At 39.4% G+C, this 18,385-nt stretch overlaps 1 protein-coding gene across 1 annotated transcript; it reads left to right on the forward strand.

Moving 5' to 3' along the window:
• Window positions 1–203: 203 nt before the first annotated feature.
• On the forward strand, window positions 204–17,330 carry LOC146462397 (cytosolic endo-beta-N-acetylglucosaminidase-like). Its single transcript, XM_085085699.1, has 12 exons — window positions 204–799; window positions 3,048–3,351; window positions 4,846–4,994; window positions 5,594–5,762; window positions 6,569–6,672; window positions 7,730–7,841; window positions 8,717–8,922; window positions 10,283–10,437; window positions 11,526–11,739; window positions 12,130–12,206; window positions 13,715–13,761; window positions 15,966–17,330. The coding sequence occupies exons 1-12, from the start codon at window positions 210–212 to the stop codon at window positions 16,311–16,313; spliced, it is 2,475 nt and encodes an 824-aa protein (XP_084941825.1). The 5' UTR covers window positions 204–209; the 3' UTR covers window positions 16,314–17,330.
• Window positions 17,331–18,385: the final 1,055 nt, after the last annotated feature.

An 18,385-nucleotide genomic window follows, 5' to 3' on the forward strand; every position in this document is an offset into this window, starting at 1 on the left:
CTCGTAAGCACCCCCCCCCCCCCCCCCTCCACACACACACACACACAAAATCCTAGTTACGGGTCTGTTTAATTTTCTCTCATGCAAATGGGGTTTTAAAATATTTAGCTTTATACTTTGTTGTTCAAGTGAGGGCGTAGCCCAATGCAAGGGCTTGGGTACGAAAGACGTGGCACTCCAACAGGATCTGGAACCCAATAAAGGTAAACATGGCGGAAGGCCTGGCGGACGACAGTTTACTTTTACTGTTTTGGACAGTTTTAGCTGTTTTATTCGGGATATTTGTGCTCTGGAAATATCTCAAACCCAGAAACGGCATCGTTCAACAACTTTCCACGAGTCAAGAGTCCGAAAATGTGAAGGAAGCGCGACTTAAGTATTTTGCCGGTAGAGAGGAAATTGCTTCGAACAATGCCGAGGTTATCGCTCATGAAGTTAATACAAAACAGGAGAATGTTTTGGAAGAAGAAGTAAGCCAAGAGGAAAGAGAATCCGAATCAGCGGACACTAGTGTTGTTTCTGAAGGTTTTCAACCTCCTGTGCGATACACTAAGTTGATTGGGGGACCAAGCAAAAAGTGTACTGTCACGTACGAAAATGAAAATAGTGTTTTTGATCCCGATACTAGCGCTCCTATAACTCGACCTCTCAGAACACTAGAGGATGTTTTGTCATGGAGGCAAGGGTTTGACTTCTTCAACGTGGCTACCGTTTTCTTAACTGCAAAAGGCAGAAAGTTGGAGAGAAGGCCCAGGACGCTTGTGTGTCACGACATGAAAGGAGGCTATATTGAAGATAGGTCGGTATGATAGATCCCCGGGGTATGATCCTTATGCATCTGAGCCATTTCCATTAGTGCCAACCCCCCTTCCCCTGGCATCAGGAGTTTTTGAAAACAAACTGGCAAATGCCCCATGGTAGGACAAATGAGCTAATCAAATGCCTCACAATACAGTTGAATAATTAGTTATGCGCCGATCAAATCGAAACTTCAACATCCCCCCCCCCCCCCCCCCAGGCAAACCCCGGGCATTTGACTATTTTCTGTGCCTGGGAGTGGGGAATTTGACGGGTAAGGCCTTCCCAGGGGTGGGGAATTTGACCTTGCCTGGGTGGGGTGGGGAAAATTGAACCGGAAGTGTCAGGTTGCAAATCGCTTTTTTGGGGGGGATGCCGAAGTTGCTAACAGCTATAAACACGTGTTTGGACGAGATGGCAGAGTTTAAAGGAAGAGATACAGCATTACAAAAAAAGCTTACAAAAAAAAGGTCTTCAAAAGTGAGAGTGCTTAAATATTAATTATTTTTATGGATTGTATATAAACGATGTAGATTTTTCATACAATGAGTCAAGCTGCGGCTTTGTCCCGCAGTGAATAGTGAAAGAAATAAACACTGTTGAATGAAAAACCGCTTTGGCTTAAATTGCAGAATATCCTGCCACTCAAACAACATTCTACGTAGCCGGCTAACTATTAATTAACTGAATATGTATTTCTAGTTCTTTAAACGATGTAGTTTTTTATGCAATGAGTCAAGATGCGCCTTTCTCCCACATTTGTGTCTGCAGAGGTTTTTAGAATAGCCATAAAACAGCAATGAACAGTTAAAGAAAAAAAAAACATTGTCGGATGAAAAACCGCCGCTTTGGCTTAAACTGCAGAATACCCTGCCACTCGAATAGTCTACGTAGCCGGCTAACTCATTTTAACAACCTTTGCCGTGTTTCGGAGTTAGAACAGCTTACACTTGCTGATTGACATTGTCCGAATCATTAGTTTCAATGTTAAAGTTGTGGTTTTTGTTATAACTCATGACAGGAGTCGACAACGATTGTTCTTTAGGAGGGGCATTTGACAGACAAATCTGACGATAAGGTAGGGCATTTGGACACCATTTTGGCCTGAGGGGCGGGAATTTGAACGATCCAAGCTTCAAAAGTTCAAATGCCCGGGGTTTGCCCGGGGGAGGGGGGGGGGGATGTTGAAGTTTCGAGTTGATCGGCGCATTACATGCCTACCTTCAATCTGACTAATGAAATTAATTAAGGTCTTACTAAATTAGTCTCAGACAAGTCTTGTTCTCAATATTGCACTGAGAACCATTCATTTTATGGACCTACCATCTCATTAATGATCTCCTTAGATGTAATTAAACACAAGGTTAAATCATCTTTGGTGATATTAACTTATCATTGAAACAAAGTGACAAATTTGCTAGGAGGTTAAAAATCATGGAGTTGTCAAATGCCCTAGGGTATACTTAAGCCTGATTCCCGGGATGGACAATGTGGAAAATGCCCCACTAATGCCTACGGGGAGGACACCACTGGAATTGACATTGATGCATTAGTGATTAGAGTAGTGTCTTGTATGTTCTCCTAAAAGGCTTGAACTCATCTCGCAACTCTGGGAGCAATAGTTTAATGCATTGCACAATGTGAGTATCACAGAAAAAAGTTGACCCATGAAATTGCTGCTGGTACCTTTCCAGCTCTTGAAGCATATATGACAGAATTTTTCTATTGCTTGATTAAATCTTCATGTTGTTCTCCTAAGTATGAAAATTGAAAGAAAAAAATAATACCTTGTCAATTTTTCTTGCCCATGTTTGAAGTGTATAAAAGCGTCAAATTTCACTTCCGGTGAGATACAAATTATACTGCGCATTTGTGACTGGGGATGGTGTGTATGTATAGCTATGACGTCAATACAGGATTGTTACTTTCATGGTTTCTCTATTCCTCAGTTGTTACATTTTGAGTATTCAACATCTGATGATAGGTGAAAAACAGCTTACAAATGATGATAATGATGATGATGGTAATAATAATAATAATAATAATAATAATAATAATAATAATATGATGATGATGATGATGATAATTACAATAATAAACTTAATAATAATGATGATGATGATGAACAATGATAATATTAATATATTGATAATGATGATGATATGATGACTATAATATATTTTCAGTACTTGTGGGCAAATGTAATTTAAGCAAGGATAAAATCGAGCCAATCATTTCTTTTTTTGTAGGTTTGTACAAGGCGTTGACTCTGATGACTGTTACATTATATACCACTGGTACCTGATCGACATATTTGTGTACTTTAGTCATCATTTTGTTACCATACCTCCCCCATGTTGGACCAATGCTGCACACACAAATGGTGTTCCAGTGTTGGGCACTGTTATTACAGAGCATGATGATGGCGCTACACGATGCAGCCAGTTCTTGGAAGACACAGCATCGTGGCAGAGTCTGGCTAATCAACTTGTTGACATAGCTGAGTATTACAGATTTGATGGATGGCTTATAAACATAGAAAATCCTATTCAGGTACCGTAGTTAAAAAGTTGGATAGTTACCTATAATTTTAGTAATTGCGGTTGATTTAGTATTGTCTATGCAGATCCCTTCCTGTCTGTCTTATAATAGGGCCCTTCAGATCCGAGCACCAGTACGACTTTCAAATTTCAAAACAGCCTTGCACTTGGAACTCACATGCTTTCCTGTTTATTTACGTTTGTACATGTTATTTATTTACATAATTTATCACTGACTGCTGTACCCCTTATCTCTGCCCGCCTCGACTAGCACCTGCTATTTGCAGGCCGAAATGGACCTTATGTAATTGACAGTTGTTAATAATAATAATAATAATGATAATAATAATATAATAATGATAATAATAATTAATAATAATAATAATAATAATAATAATTATAAAAGTGTGTTGTTTACCAGAAGAAAAGTACTTCCTGGAAACAAGATTGGTACTGGGAGCAAGTGATTATCTTAAGCAAGTAAACTAGATTTGAAAAGTTATACTCATATTCAAATCTAAAGGTCCCTTTTGTCTTCATGGTGACTGGAAATGGGGTGAACGACTGTTTCATGTTGACTTCACAGAACAAAGTACAGTACATGTAAAGCCCAGGAGATAGATTCACCAAATTCTTTGTAGCTAAGATATTTGGTGACTTAAGAGAAAATGTGTGGCCAGCCTACAATGTAAGGGCTTGTTTTTAACATGGACAGACTGGGTTATATATCTGTGCTGGCCACCCTGTATGCTAACCCAGGCATGTACTGTATTTGCTGTTTGTTCATTTTCCTAAGCTGTGACATACTTTGATGTCTCCTACATAGCATACATGTAGGTAGCAGGCTAGTAATTTTACATGTAAAGGGCTGGCTATGTTGTAGACAGGAAGGGTTAGTTTCTAAAGAAACTGTGATGCAGCATCAGTCGAGGAGTGGAAATTTATATTTGGTTTTATTTTTAGCATCATTTCAAATGAATTCACTCTACTGACAAAGAGTTATGCTTGAAATGTCAGCACTTGAATCTCCTTGCAGTGGCCAAATTACAGTACCTTATCAACTTAGTTGATAAATCCAAACATTTGTTGGCTACAGTGTGTTTTAGCTTGGCTGGGACAATAACCCAGTAGGTAGGTCACCCACCTAGGGCCTTAAAAAGTTGCCATTCCTAGTGAAAATCTTTAAAAGATTCTCAAGAATCTCTGAACTGAAAATCTTTAGAGCAATCTAATAGGATCCTAAGAGGTATCCTTTGGATCCTCTCTTCTAATTCTCAAAGATCTTCAAGGATCTTGCAATGATCCTTGAGGTCCTTGCAAACTTCCTGCAGGCTCCTGCACAGATCTTGAAGGATCCTGCTGCATAATTTATACACTGTATATATAATTATGATTCTTCAGGATAATTATATGCAAAAGGATCTGCCAAGATCCCTGGAAACCTTTACAGGGCACTACTGACAAAATCTTATATTAAGGAAAAGATGGTTTGATTTGTTTTTTGTAGCCAGTTCAAGTCAACAACCTAGAGGAATTTATGAAATACTTAACATCAGAGATGCACCAGCGAATCCCCAATTCCCTTGTTATTTGGTACGACAGTATCACCTACAAAGGAGATCTTGCTTGGCAAGATGAACTCAATCCAAAGAACAGGTATTCCACTACTCGTGATTTTATAATTTTGTTGTCAAATATGACCATGCTTTCTTAAGTAAATGCCTCCTATTGTAGGGTTTTCATACATTTTGGTGGTAGGAGGGCTCTTCATGGTAAACAGTTGGGCACCAGACACTAATTTGTCCTATTTTGACTGGCTATGATTCTCTCCAAAGGCAGCTACCATGTACCATATTCAGAGTAAGTGAGTACTTGTACCCTTGTTCTGGCTTCTGATAAAACCCCTATCTAATGCCTCAGTGCCAAATAAATTTACCCATTGAATTTTCTGACAAATGAAAGACAAACCATATTAATATGTGTGCTGTTTTGCTAATGATTTGATTATAGGTCATAACTGTGGCACATTTCAGAAAAACCAGAAGCTGATTTTAAAGTCATTCTTTATAATGGACTTTGATGGGCTCTGTTTTGCAAGGCAGTGCCACCACAAGTAGCGCAAGCCCCACAATTTGTGTTTACCTTTGTAACGCTGATGTTTATGCTACAAAGGTCAACACGAATCGTGGAGCTTGGGCTACATGTGGTGCCACTGTTTTCCTTTATACTACTGTTAATGATTTTTTTTTTTGCAGAATATTTTTTGATGCATGTGATGGTATCTTTTTGAACTACAACTGGTCCCAGGCACACTTGATGCGCTCTGTAGGTGCAGCTGGAAGAGATCGCCAAGTGGATGTCTATGTTGGAGTGGATGTCTTTGGACGTGGCTGCTTCGGAGGGGGAGGGTACAACTCTGAAGCGGTATGTCACCACAAAAGTCTATCTAGTTGTTGGGTGGTGGGATGTGATTCTGAATGGGTCTAAAGAAATAGCTGAATAACATTAGAAAAATACCGTAGGGCATACTGACTTTTGTATGTCACAGCATTACTATACACATTGTTTTGAAACAAAAGAACTGACATGTGGTTGAAATTATTTGACTGTATTTTCTGTGTTTTATCGCCCTGGCTGATAAAATGGGAGGACTACAAATATACATTTCATGCATGAAAATTGAAAATCTCTTTGTTAAGTTCAATAATGATGATGGGAAAGTTTGCAAAAATTTACAAATTCTGTTTAAAAACCCAACATTCTTAACACCATCAATGATGTTATTAATTGTAATATCACAGCATGTAGTCAGAAGCAAAATTGAAGCCAATTTCAAGCAATTTGTTTTTGGAATTAAAGCAGTCAGTCTGGAACATACTTTGAGGCTTGCCAAGTAGTCATTTATTATTTTATTAAATAACTTACATGTACAGTACTGTGCAAAAAGAATGCAAACAAATTTCAGTGCTTTTTGTGACTGTAAGCTACAAGCTGTAAGTGGGTTGAGGTTATGAAGTTCCTCCTCAATACTCAAAGTGCCTAAATTTTCCCTTTTTACTCTACAGTATTTATTTTTATTCAGCTGATGATTACTCACCTGTTTTAAAAATAGGCAAATGAATGCTTTTTATCAGCTATTGCCAATATCATTGAAAGGACTGCATATTCGTCCTAGCAGGCCAATTCTTACCCCAAACCCTTCAGTTACTACATGTATCTATTGCTTGTAGGCCTTGAAAGTGATAAGAGAGGAAAACTTGTCTGCAGCACTGTTTGCTCCTGGATGGGTAATGGAGACGCGAGGGTCCAAAAACTTCTTTGAGAATCAAGACAGGTGTGATTTAACAGTCTCCTGCGTTTGAAGTGTGCCATTTGAAAGTCGCTTTTTGAGAAATGTTTGAAAATAGAAAATACAAAATTAATGTAAAAGGTGATTCTATAGGAAAATTCTGAGAAAATGTGTTACTAGGATCTCTGGTCTAGCCTGCGCTGAAAACACAGGCGACTCCAGTCCTGCCAATAATATTGCTGAAATCGACGTTCTAGAAAACGGGAGGCCTTTTCACAAAGGGGTATTGTAAACATTACTTTTTTGCCAAGAAAGAAACAAAAATTATCCTCCAAACTCATGTATGCTTGCTCAGTTTTGCATGCACTCTGAATTTTGTGGTGTTATATGACAGTCTGTCAATTAATTTCCTTGTCTTAACAACCCTGGTGAAAATCTTTGAAAAGATCCTCAAAAAATCGGCATACTATTGAGGATTTTATCAGATCTTGAGGGGGATTCTTAAAGATCTTCACTTGTAATCCTCAAAGGTCCAAAGGTTGCCAACTTCCGACAGGGTCCTGTAGGTTCCCACAAGGATCTTAAAGGATGTTGCACATGCAGTCGGGATCTTGTATAGGATCTTGCACACATCTTGAAAGATCTTGCTTTTCTGATCCTAAAACTGTAAATGTTCTTGTCTTATCTTGTGTACAATGACTGCCAGGAATGCAGGATCCTGCAACATCTTGAAAGATCTTGCATTTCTGATCCTAAAACTGTAAATGTTCTTGTCTGATCTTGTGTACAATGACTGCCAACAATGCAGAATCCTGCAATATCATCAGTTGTAAGGATTCTCTAGGATTTATTATTGCCATGTAGGATCCTAACAGAGTTGCTGCAGGATTCTGTAGGGTTTTTCAAGATCCTAAAAGATCCTATATTGTGCTAATGAGAAGAAGTTTTCAGAGAATGCTACATGTATCACACAAGACTTTCAACAGTAATGACCACTGCTTTTAATTTAATCTATTGACTCCTTTGTGTGGTAAAAATTTACGACTAGTCAGTAGTGTGGGAAACCTGTATGACCTTATCTGGGTTTTTCTGCATTTTTAAGGTTCTGGGGCCTTTTAGCTCCTTACTGTACAGTGCATGCAACAGTGGAAGCAATGCCATTTGTAACATCATTGTGTCGTGGCTGTGGAAAAACTGCCAACATAGATGGAAAGGTAATAGTTATTGCTCTACTTGACTGACATGTTCATATGACCTGTATGGTCATGTGACAATCCCATTGTGCCATTCCAGGAAATACATGTATCCTACCCCTCATTGAAAGTGGTTGGAAATTCTAAGGGGTAGGGGGGTCTCAAAATCCAAAGTTTAAATGAAAGGAAAGTATGAAGCTAAATATGAATTTCCAGAAGGGAGGGGTGCAATCTAAAGACCCTTCTGTGCGAGTTCCATGGATATAATCTTTGGGAAAAATGCTTTCATGGCCTATGTGCCAAAGAATCAGCAGATGGGAGAAAGCTGCAATTTTCTCTGAACTTCTTACTGATGACGCATTGGCTCATTAACCATCCTGTGGTTGCTAACCAATTTTCCAGTGCAATTCATTTTGTTACTCATGCAGAAAATAGGAAAAATGAAAACATGAAAAAAAGAAGGAACTAAGATATACAACCAGGGATGAGGAGTCCCAAAGAATCCATTAGATGTTCGGAGAGATTGCGCCTTCCTAATTTGAGCATTTCATTGACAGTCATAAATGAGACTGATCACTAGCCTGCCATAGCATTTTCTTTTAGCTCTGTCAAGAAAAGAAACACTGGTAGCAAGAAATTTTTTTCAGGATTTCTTTTTGTAACTGCACGAGTTGCATATCTAAATTGCCCATTCACTTATTCATTCTTTGACCGTCAGTTCAAATGTATGAATTTCATATATTTCACTTTCAAAAGCAAAATTTTTTTTAATACTATTTTCAGTATGGCATTACAAGCAGAAAAATGAATATAAAATACTAATATCCACCCACTTATTTCCTCAAAAAGATGTCTCCTGATTATTTGCCTAATTAGTCAATGATTGGTGTAATTAGGTTGTATTCTCCCAACCTTGGACAAATCTGAGTACGCAGCAGTGTCAACCTACATTCATCAACACTTTCTTCAATCTGGGTACCAAGGCAGGTCTGGTCATCAATTCTGTAGAGTACACTATGGATGAGGCCTACAATGGAGGCAGCTGCCTGTTAATTACTGGACATGTTAACGCCTCCCAGGAAGTATCAAAGAGTGTTGTAAGGTAGGGTACCTTGATGAGATGAGAAACTGAATGGGATGAGATGTCATGAGGTGGGATGCAATAAGATGGAAGGAGATGAGATGGAATGGGATGAAATGGGATGGAATGAGATGGGATGAGATAGGATGGGATGGAATAGGGTGGGTGGGGACAGAGAGGAGGTTCAGAGAGGATGGGGTGAGATAAGATGAGATGGGATGGGATGGGATGGAATGAGATGGGATGGGATAAGGTAGGGTGGAAAAGCATGGAATGGGATGGGTGGAGATAACGTGATGAAAACTGATCTCAGAGAGGATCTGGTGTGATAAGATGAGATGGGATGGGATGAGATGAGATGAGATGACATGAAACCGTTGGAAAGGGGTGAGAAGAGATAGGATGTAGTGAGATGAGATGGAATGGGATGGGTGAGATGAGATGAGATAGAAGGGTTGGGAAGGGGTGGAAAAGGTGGAATGGGATGAGAGATGGGGTGGGATTTGATTGGTTGAGCTGAGATGAGATAGGATGGGATGAGATTGGATGAGATGGGACCAGGAGCCCATAAAAATTATGGGCTCCTGATGGGATGGGGTCATTTGAAATGGAATGGGATAAGATTGGATTGGATTAGCTGGTATGAGATAGGATGGGATGGTATGAGCTGAGATGAGGTGAAAGGGTTGGGAAGGGGTGGAAAAGATGGAATGGGATGAGAGATGGGATGGGATTTGGTTGGTTGAACTGAGATGAGATTGGATGAGGTCGTTTGAAATGGAGTAGCATGAGATTTGATTGGATGAGCTGGTATGAGATAGGATGGGATGGTATGAGCTGAGATAAGTTGGATTTTATGAGATTTGATTGGTTGAGCTGAGATGAGATAGGATGGGATGAGATTGGATGAGATGGCATGGGGTCATTTGAAATGGAATGGGATGAGATTTGATTGGATTAGCCTGTATAGGATAGGATGGGATGAGCTGAGATAAGATGGGATTTCATGAGATTTGATTGGTTGAGCTGAGATGCAATAGCATGGGATGAGGTTGAATGAGATGGGATGGGGTCATTTGAAATTGAATCGGATGTGATTTCATTTGTAACTGTGTTATACATATAAAATCTCTTCTGCCTAAAAGCTGTGTGGCATCCCAAAATTACCAAGCTAAACGTGTAACAAAGCTATTCAGTAAATTAATACTACTTACAAAAAAATGATTGTTTACTAAGGTGGTGTTGATGCAAAATTGAAGGTCTATGTTTTGTGATGGGAAGAGATATGGATGATGGGATGGGAAGAGTTGAGATAGGATAGGACTGGATGGGATTGAACAATGATGTATTTAGCCTCATTTGGTGCTGCTGTCTTCCCTAGACTGTTCAAGACTGAAATACACATAAAAGGACCACTACTGTTATCATTCACATTCAAGCTGGATCCTAAATGTTGCATAAATGTGGCATTACAGTTGCACACTAACAAGATTCCAACATATCTGCTACTTTGTCCAGAGACATCAGCGGATCAAGGTACTTAGAAGGAGCCATGCTGTCACAAAACTGGTATCTTTCTTAGTTGTGAACGAGTGTTGATAGGGACCATTGATTTGCAGTCTACATGTATTATTGGACAATGGTGACAGTAACCTATTTATCAGTGCATTGGTTAAATTTTTGACTAGGAATGATTAAATCGTGTCTTGTCTTGTCGTACAAAAATGATATGGTGTAACAACCTGAACCAGGACTCAAACACTGGCCTTGTAACTTTGCAAAATCCAATCAAAGTCTCGTCAAAACTTCATCGGCTTAAGCTCTGTCTCTGCATGCAGCTCCATGCCTGCTACATTACATATCATTTTACAACATTACATCAATAATTATTGCTGGACTTCCAAGTTCTCCTATAGCCCACTTTGGAAAGGAGTGACAGGGAGGACAGAGGTTCAACTATGGGAAACTTTTTTTTATTATGTTTTTATTAAGGTTTTTTTTTTGGGGGGGGGGGGGGGTGGGGGGGGGAGGTTGAGGGTTAAGCCCATGCACACTTAGTCAATGGTCAAACCTAACAAAGAAATTAACTAAAGTGCTGGGTCATGCATGAAAGCTAATTGTGCAAATCTGCACAAGCCTTTCCTTAACACTTCTAAGGAAATGGTTTCTAACACCTGGATTACAGAGATTATCAAATAGGCTATTTCCGAGTTGCTGTGAACCTCATTATAAAAGCGAGGCTGCGTGCAAAGTTTTTGTTATGAAAATTAGTTTTCATTCATATGCAAACAAAACTAATTTTCATATGAAAAGCTTTTGCACTTCAGCAACTCGGAAATGGCCTATTATAACATACGAAATGCTCTTCCAAAAGTTTCTCCTGAAAGAGATGCTGATCTATTATTTTCCGTTCATGCACACTTGGTGATTCATACAGTTAGCTTGCTAGTATGGCTCGGCATGCACGCCAAGGATGCGCTCCCCAACAATTGCAACTATACTTAAATGTGTGTCCATTCTCGTCCCGGGGTGTCACTCTCTCTAAAGTGGGCTGTGCAGTACGTCATGATTCAGGTATCTATATGATACAAACGCTCAATATACTGAACTGTTTCACCTCGTAGGGTCTAGTACAGAGGATTCTGATTTAAATAGTAAGATGATTCATCGCTATGGCATTCCAAAGTCAAGGACGTTGTCATCATCAGCGTTCATGTCTCCCATTGGTCCAGAACACTATAGACTGCTTGAACCTCTGGCCGGTGATTTCCACAACATAGTACAGCAGGCTCAAGGCTTGGGAGAGAAAGATGAGGATGGTGTGACATGGTGTACACGGTGATTATTATTAATGATATAATTACACTGTGGTCTACTGCGAATATGCAAGGCAAATGATATATAAAGCAAACAACTTAAAATGAAACACGTTTCCCTAGTTAACCTTCCCTTTAAACCAGATGTCGTTATGTTTTACAAGGTGCTTGATTGAGTTGAGTTGCAGTGTGGCCTTAATTTAGGTTACCAGACCGACATACAGACAGGTTGAAGTGATTACATTATAGACTGAAGTGGCAGATGTCATGCCTGTAAAACCCGGTTCCCACTTGTGGGAATTAAGTGCAAGAATAAGTGTAAGAATATTCTCAGTATCCAATAAGTACCAACTCCAATAAGTACCAACCGAAAGCCGCGCCACTGTGACTTGTGATTTCTCTATTGCTTTAGACATTATTTGATTGCTGAAAAAGAATTGGTTGGCCACGTGGTGCAAGAAGTCAGACTGATTTGCGCTGTTTCTCCTGGTAAGGATAACAACACACACTAGGTGACTACATGGCTAATCATGTTGTTATGGATGAAAAGTTTTGTAATGTAACGCATGTCAGTCGTTCCTTTCACTCTTTCTGCAATAAAAGGTAGAATAGGTGCCGCTTGTATGTAGTGTAATTGAAGGGATAGGGACATAATCGATCGAAATGACTTTTCAGATCCCTTTTTGTTGTTTTAGCTCAAATTCACCGGAGTTTTTGTATGTGGCCTTGAATTTCTCCAGGAAACGTTGCTCCAACGTTTTATCCGCTGCTTTGCAGTTTGTTTGCAAAAAAAAACTATGATTAAGGGCAAGATTTCCGTTTTCATCACAAAACGAAGGGTAAAGTAGCAGATATAACATTGGAGCAACGTTTCCTGAAGGAATTAAAGGCCACATGCAAAAACTCCAGTGAATCTGACAACAAAAAGCCATCTGAAATGCGACGTAAGTCGGTTATGTTCTGAGCTGTTCAAATTAGCCCATTTCTGAGTTGCTGTGAACCTCATTATGAAAGTGAGGCAAAGTGCAAAGCTTTTCATATGAAAATTAGTTTTGTTTGCATATAAATGAAAACTAATTTTCATAACAAAAACTTTGCACTTACCCTCGCCTTCAAAATGAGGTTCAAAGCAACTCGAAAATGGTTTATTGAAGGGCTCGGAGCATAACCGACCTATAGGTGGTTTGCAACCAATCCCTGGGGATCCAAAAAGACAAAGGTATGGCGGCCATGTTGGATGACAAACAAAAGGTTCTGTCATCCAACATGGCTACCACACCATTGTCTTCTGGATCTCTAGGGATTGGTCGTAAACCACATACAGTGCATTTGAGCTGTTTTTGTTGTTTTGGCTCAGATTCACAATGCAGGCATGTAGTCGTCAATTCCTTCAGTAAATTTTCACTTGGTGTTTCACCCGATGCTTTGCGCTTCTTTTTGTGTTAAAACCCGCAAATGTACCTGTAATCTTGAGATTTTACTCAAAAAAAGCACAAAAAAGCGTAAATATGTTGGGGGCAAAGTTTCCTAAAGGAATTGGAAAAAATCCGGCAAATTTGAGCCAAGAATACAAGAAAGGAGCCAATAAGAACCATGGGTCGGCCATACTCCGATCTCTCTAATTATTGGCCGGGATACAAAGGCAGGTTGTCCAAACTGATAATTCAGTAGTTGTGCAAAGACAGGATAAACAAACCAATAATTAATGCATACAAAGACATTACATGCAAACCAATAACTACTGGATACATGGAGCGCATTTCAATTGAGTGTTGTAAAAGCAAAACCAAAGAAATAACTCTGACCAATCACGTAAACACTGCATTGAACCAATCAGAACTCGAAGCGAATGTATATCACCGGCGTCAAGCGCGGGCAAACTCGGGAAAACGTTCCTTTAGTCTCGTCACAGTCTTTTCATTTTTGCATTTGTTGTGAGTAGCACATAAAGGACCGCTGTACTTTTCATTCCTAATGCTTTTTTTATTTTTCTTTAGGTGCGGAATCCTCAGGAGCATTCAAACTTCACTTAGGAGAAATTAAGGTGACTTTGAAGCATTGTTTTACGAGATCAGTGTTTGGTAAACTAGTGTCATAAGACAAATGCAAATGTTTTTGTTTTTACTTCCTGTGCCTGATCACGTACAACACATATATGAATGTCTCATCCTCAAAAGCTACACGCTTTTAAAAATATTTTGCTTCTAATGTCTAACGTTGAATCAATTAATGTTGTTCTGACTTTTAATTCTATAGGTATTCTTGATAAAATCCTAAAACGCGACTGTTCAAATGAAAGCTTCTCTGCTGTGCATTGATGTTGCACTGTACAAAGTAATCCACCGAAAAAAAAAAGGGCGACTGGTAAATCTACCCATATCATTTTTAGCATACGAAAACCGTAAAAACGCCCTAAAAAACGCACAGAAAAGTTCTAAAAACTTCAAACATAGCATACACAATGGTGTTAGTATAGGGATGAATTTCGCAAAAAAATGTGTCTTTCTATAAACCGTATTCCAAAATGCCCTCCACTTTAATATTCTTTTGTTTGCACTCAAATAAGCACTTCTTGCCTCGTTCAAGGTAAAATGTTCTTTTGATTTGGGAGCTCAAGAACGAGGTAAGAAGGGCTAATTTGAAAACGAATAAAGAATTTAAAAAAGTAGCCATTTTGGAATAAGGTCTACGTGCTACACTGTGCTTATTACTCAAGGATCCTTTAGCTTCGTTTACTTTGGTGATGAGGCCCCATTAGTCCCGTATCCCTGTAATTTTTTGACCAAATATCTCGTATCCCATAAATTCCGGTAACAAATATCCCGGAAATTCAAGTATCGGCCATTTTTCATGTTACTTGCTACGATGTATTTTATAATATTCGTTCACTGGCATTAAAAGGTAAACTGGAAAAGTATTGTTTTCAAGTAGCTTATTGTGACAGTTGTTTAAACTGCTGTTATTTAAATTATGATGGTAGAATTATCAAGTGGAAAGTTAACAAATGTTGCCACCAAAATCAGTTTCATACAATTAGCTTACCCGATGCCTAATTTCTACATATCGCCTGATACCAAAGTCCTTTCTCATTTTGTTCCTTTATTAGTTAGTTGCCGTCCTGAGCATTTGGTTAATTCATGTGTTCATGGGCAGATACTACTTGATGAAGACAAAAACTAAAAGCCTTTATCATCACCCATGGTATCAGAAACGTTCCATAGAGTCAAAGAACTCATTAACGCGCTATACACTCTGTTATAAGAACCTTTTTTTATAAGAACGTCGAGGCTGAGATTAACGAAAATTTTAAGAACGTCTTAAGAACATCCCTCAGGCTGAGAGTCGATTAAAAACATTTTTTTTTGCTAATCTGCATATAAAATCAAGGTAACAAATGTAAATTAACCAAAATACTTAAGGGCATGTTTTGTATAACATTAACAATGGTGACACACATCTCGGTTTGCCATAATCAGCATCCATTTTGAAATCACTGGTGATCCTTGGAATCTGATTGGTCCAAAATAGTGCGATTTATTCCCAAATTGCACCATTTTTTGCTCTAAATCGCATCCTTTCTATAGCCCATCAAAATGGAAATAAAGTAACACAAATAGAATATTAATATTGACAATGATACTCTGTGATTTCAAAATGGATGTAATTAAGTGGTAATTGAACTGAGTGGAGTGCAATTTTGGTCTGAAATCATACTTGTGATTTCAAATTAAACTCGCGCTGCGCACTCGTTCGATTTTGAAATCACGCGTATGATTTCAGACCAAATTGCACTCCACTCAGTTCAATTACCAATATAAATTGACGCAGGTCGTTGCCTCAATCGCATCAAAATGGCCAGTGTAAAATGAACTTAACGCTTTAACTGCTGCACATTTTTATGGTTAGACTACTATACAAGCACTTAACAATACTGAACTGATTAAAAACCGTGTGAAAATAAAAGCATTAGATGAGTAAACGATTTGAACTTAAGAGTAACACTGAATTATTTGCTTTTGGTGTCAAGAAGCCACTTAACGATTGTCAGAGGTGACAAACGTTTGGACAGCCTTAGCGCTAGTTAAGTGAAACGTGTGGTTTTACAGTTAATGACGCGATTGGTCGTAATGTGATTTAGCTAAAGATGATTGGTTAATTTTCGTCCGTTTTCTTACTAAGATTTATCATAAAACCTGGCTTGAAATAATTTCATAGTGAACTGCAATATCATTTTTTTTTTTACACTAGGTTGTTGATCCACAAGTTCTCAAACAGCCTCTAGCATCTGCACGAAACATCAGATGCCTCGACTTGGAGTGGAAGTCAAGTGACCAAGAATACCTCTTGAGCCTCACTCTCATGTGGGACTGTCCAATCAGTGATGGGCAGGTTGACGATCCTGCGCACTACAATATTTTCAGAATGACACAGGACTCTAACATATTTCTAGGCCGAGCTTTTGTGGAGGCATATCGAGTTTGTCAGATACCCGTCTCGAAAGCCTGTTCCTCCGTGGAATTTATCGTGCAGGTTGTAACTAGGTCTGGATTAAAGAAGCCTCTGCACGAATGCGGTCATTTCAAGTTAAATTGGTAGAGTGGATTCCCCAAAGGTTTAAAAAATCGTATAAACTTTAGCACAGACGTTCTTGGGCCATTGACGGCGCCCAGAAGTTTAATGTTTCCCTTCTGTAGAATATTATAGCTACGACGCTATTGTATCTGTAAGCCACTGGGTCGGATCCCTAAGGATCACAGGCAGACCCCAACTACGCTTCAAAGACGTCTGCAAGAGAGACCTGAGGACCACGAGCATGGACCTGAACACCTGGGAAGCCTTAGCCTCAGAACTGCCGGCCTGGCGACAGATGGTGCAGAAGGGCTTCTCCAAGTTTGAAGAGACGCTTGTCCTACAGTCCGAGGCGAAGAGACTGAGGAGAAGACCCAAAACCAGTACTGACAGACCAGTGTCAGATTTCACCTGCACTCAGTGCGGGAAGGACTGTCACTCCTGGATTGGCCTGTCCAGCCACACCCGACGCTGTATCGGATCGACTGACGGATGTCTATAAGTTACTGGTCATCAAAACATTAACAACAGTTTTCCTGTTCTTCACGAGAAGCAAACACAAGCGAACTGTACCTTTAAACGTCTATGCTTAACTGGTTCACTTATTTTTATTTCTTACGTCTACAATTGTGCTATATAGGGTTTAAAAAAAAAAGCCGATTTTGGACGGTACACCTTTTACCACCCCTGTTTTATCGTCATGGAGTAAACAATAGCAGCAGCAGTAAACAATATTGTTATTACAATAGAATTTCCCAGAATCCTTTGCAACTAAAAAAATTCATTGTCAAATAACATTGTTAAGATGCCAACCACAGATGTATTTACAACTGCCTTAATCCCTACCACAACAAACGTATTGTGATTACGCAATTTGTCACGACACAATGCTTTACTGAAAAATGTGAGAACAGTCCTTTATCAATTCGAAACCAGGCAACGGAGCCACAAGGGCGTTGTTGTAGACTATACTGAAACGTGCGATGGCCACTAGTGCCACAGCTAGACACTCTTAAATAAAGCTGTATCTGTAAAAACACTCAATTCCTCTGTGCAGTGTTTTTTTTTCCAGTTGTTACTAGAAGACTGTTGTATAGAAAATAGCCTCCTCCGTTCGAAAAGATCTCCTCAATCCTCAGTAGAAGAAATCGGCTTCCTCCGTCGAAATAAGTACGCCCCCCTCGTTCCATAAACTGACCTTCTCCCTTGATATTACTTTCGTCTGCGGAGATTGGTATCCTCAGAAAAAACAGTTGTCCTCCTTGGAAATGAGTCTCCCGCATCCGTGGTCAGAGAATACTGGGCACCTTATTCCCAGTCCTTTAGTCGATTAACCGTTCCCGACAGTGTGGCCACAATGGCGAACCTTTGCCATTCTTGAGGTGGAAATGTGAGGCAATTTGCTTTGCCAAACGTACTTGTATTGTCACAAATGTGGATTCTGGTAGTTGCGGTCAAATGATGCCATTATGAAAATGAATATGGAAATACGGTTGGATTGGTGATGACCCCTTCTTGGTCGTTCTGCCAAAGTATGAAAACGAGGGCTAGAAACTTCGTGATGTTGCATAAACTTATTACGGAGCTTAAGCAACGACGACGGCAACTGCAACGAAAACGTTACCCGAAAATATATCTTTATTTCATTTGTGCTACTTCGCGATTATTTCAACTCGCTCAACTTTTACAAAAATGGCGAACTATCCAGGAACCAAATTGGTAGGAGTGGCGTACAAGTTAAGAAAGAAAATGAAAAATTCACCGTCGTGCGTTCACGTTCTCCACAAAAATGTGGTGATTTCACGTTGTTGTTTTGCAGAGGACGGCAACAAAATGTACCAAAATGTAAATTTAAAACGCACGTGCAGAGCGATTGTTTTTGCCCATTAAACCTGTTGTTTTGCGGCGTTGTCGTTGCCGTCGACGTCGTCGTTGCTTAAGCTCCCTACTTATTTCCTGGATGCCTCGTGATTCACAGGCAATGATAAACTTTATCTCCAGTCACCCCTTCAGCACGATTGACTTCAGTGATTTTTCAGTCGCAGAAAGCTGATCACGTGCATGCTGAATGGTGTTACATTTGATACACCAGCAATACC

The sequence above is a fragment of the Pavona decussata genome, unplaced genomic scaffold (genome assembly GCF_977016875.1).
Source record: "Pavona decussata unplaced genomic scaffold, jaPavDecu1.1 SCAFFOLD_189, whole genome shotgun sequence".
Lineage (NCBI taxonomy): Eukaryota > Metazoa > Cnidaria > Anthozoa > Scleractinia > Agariciidae > Pavona > Pavona decussata.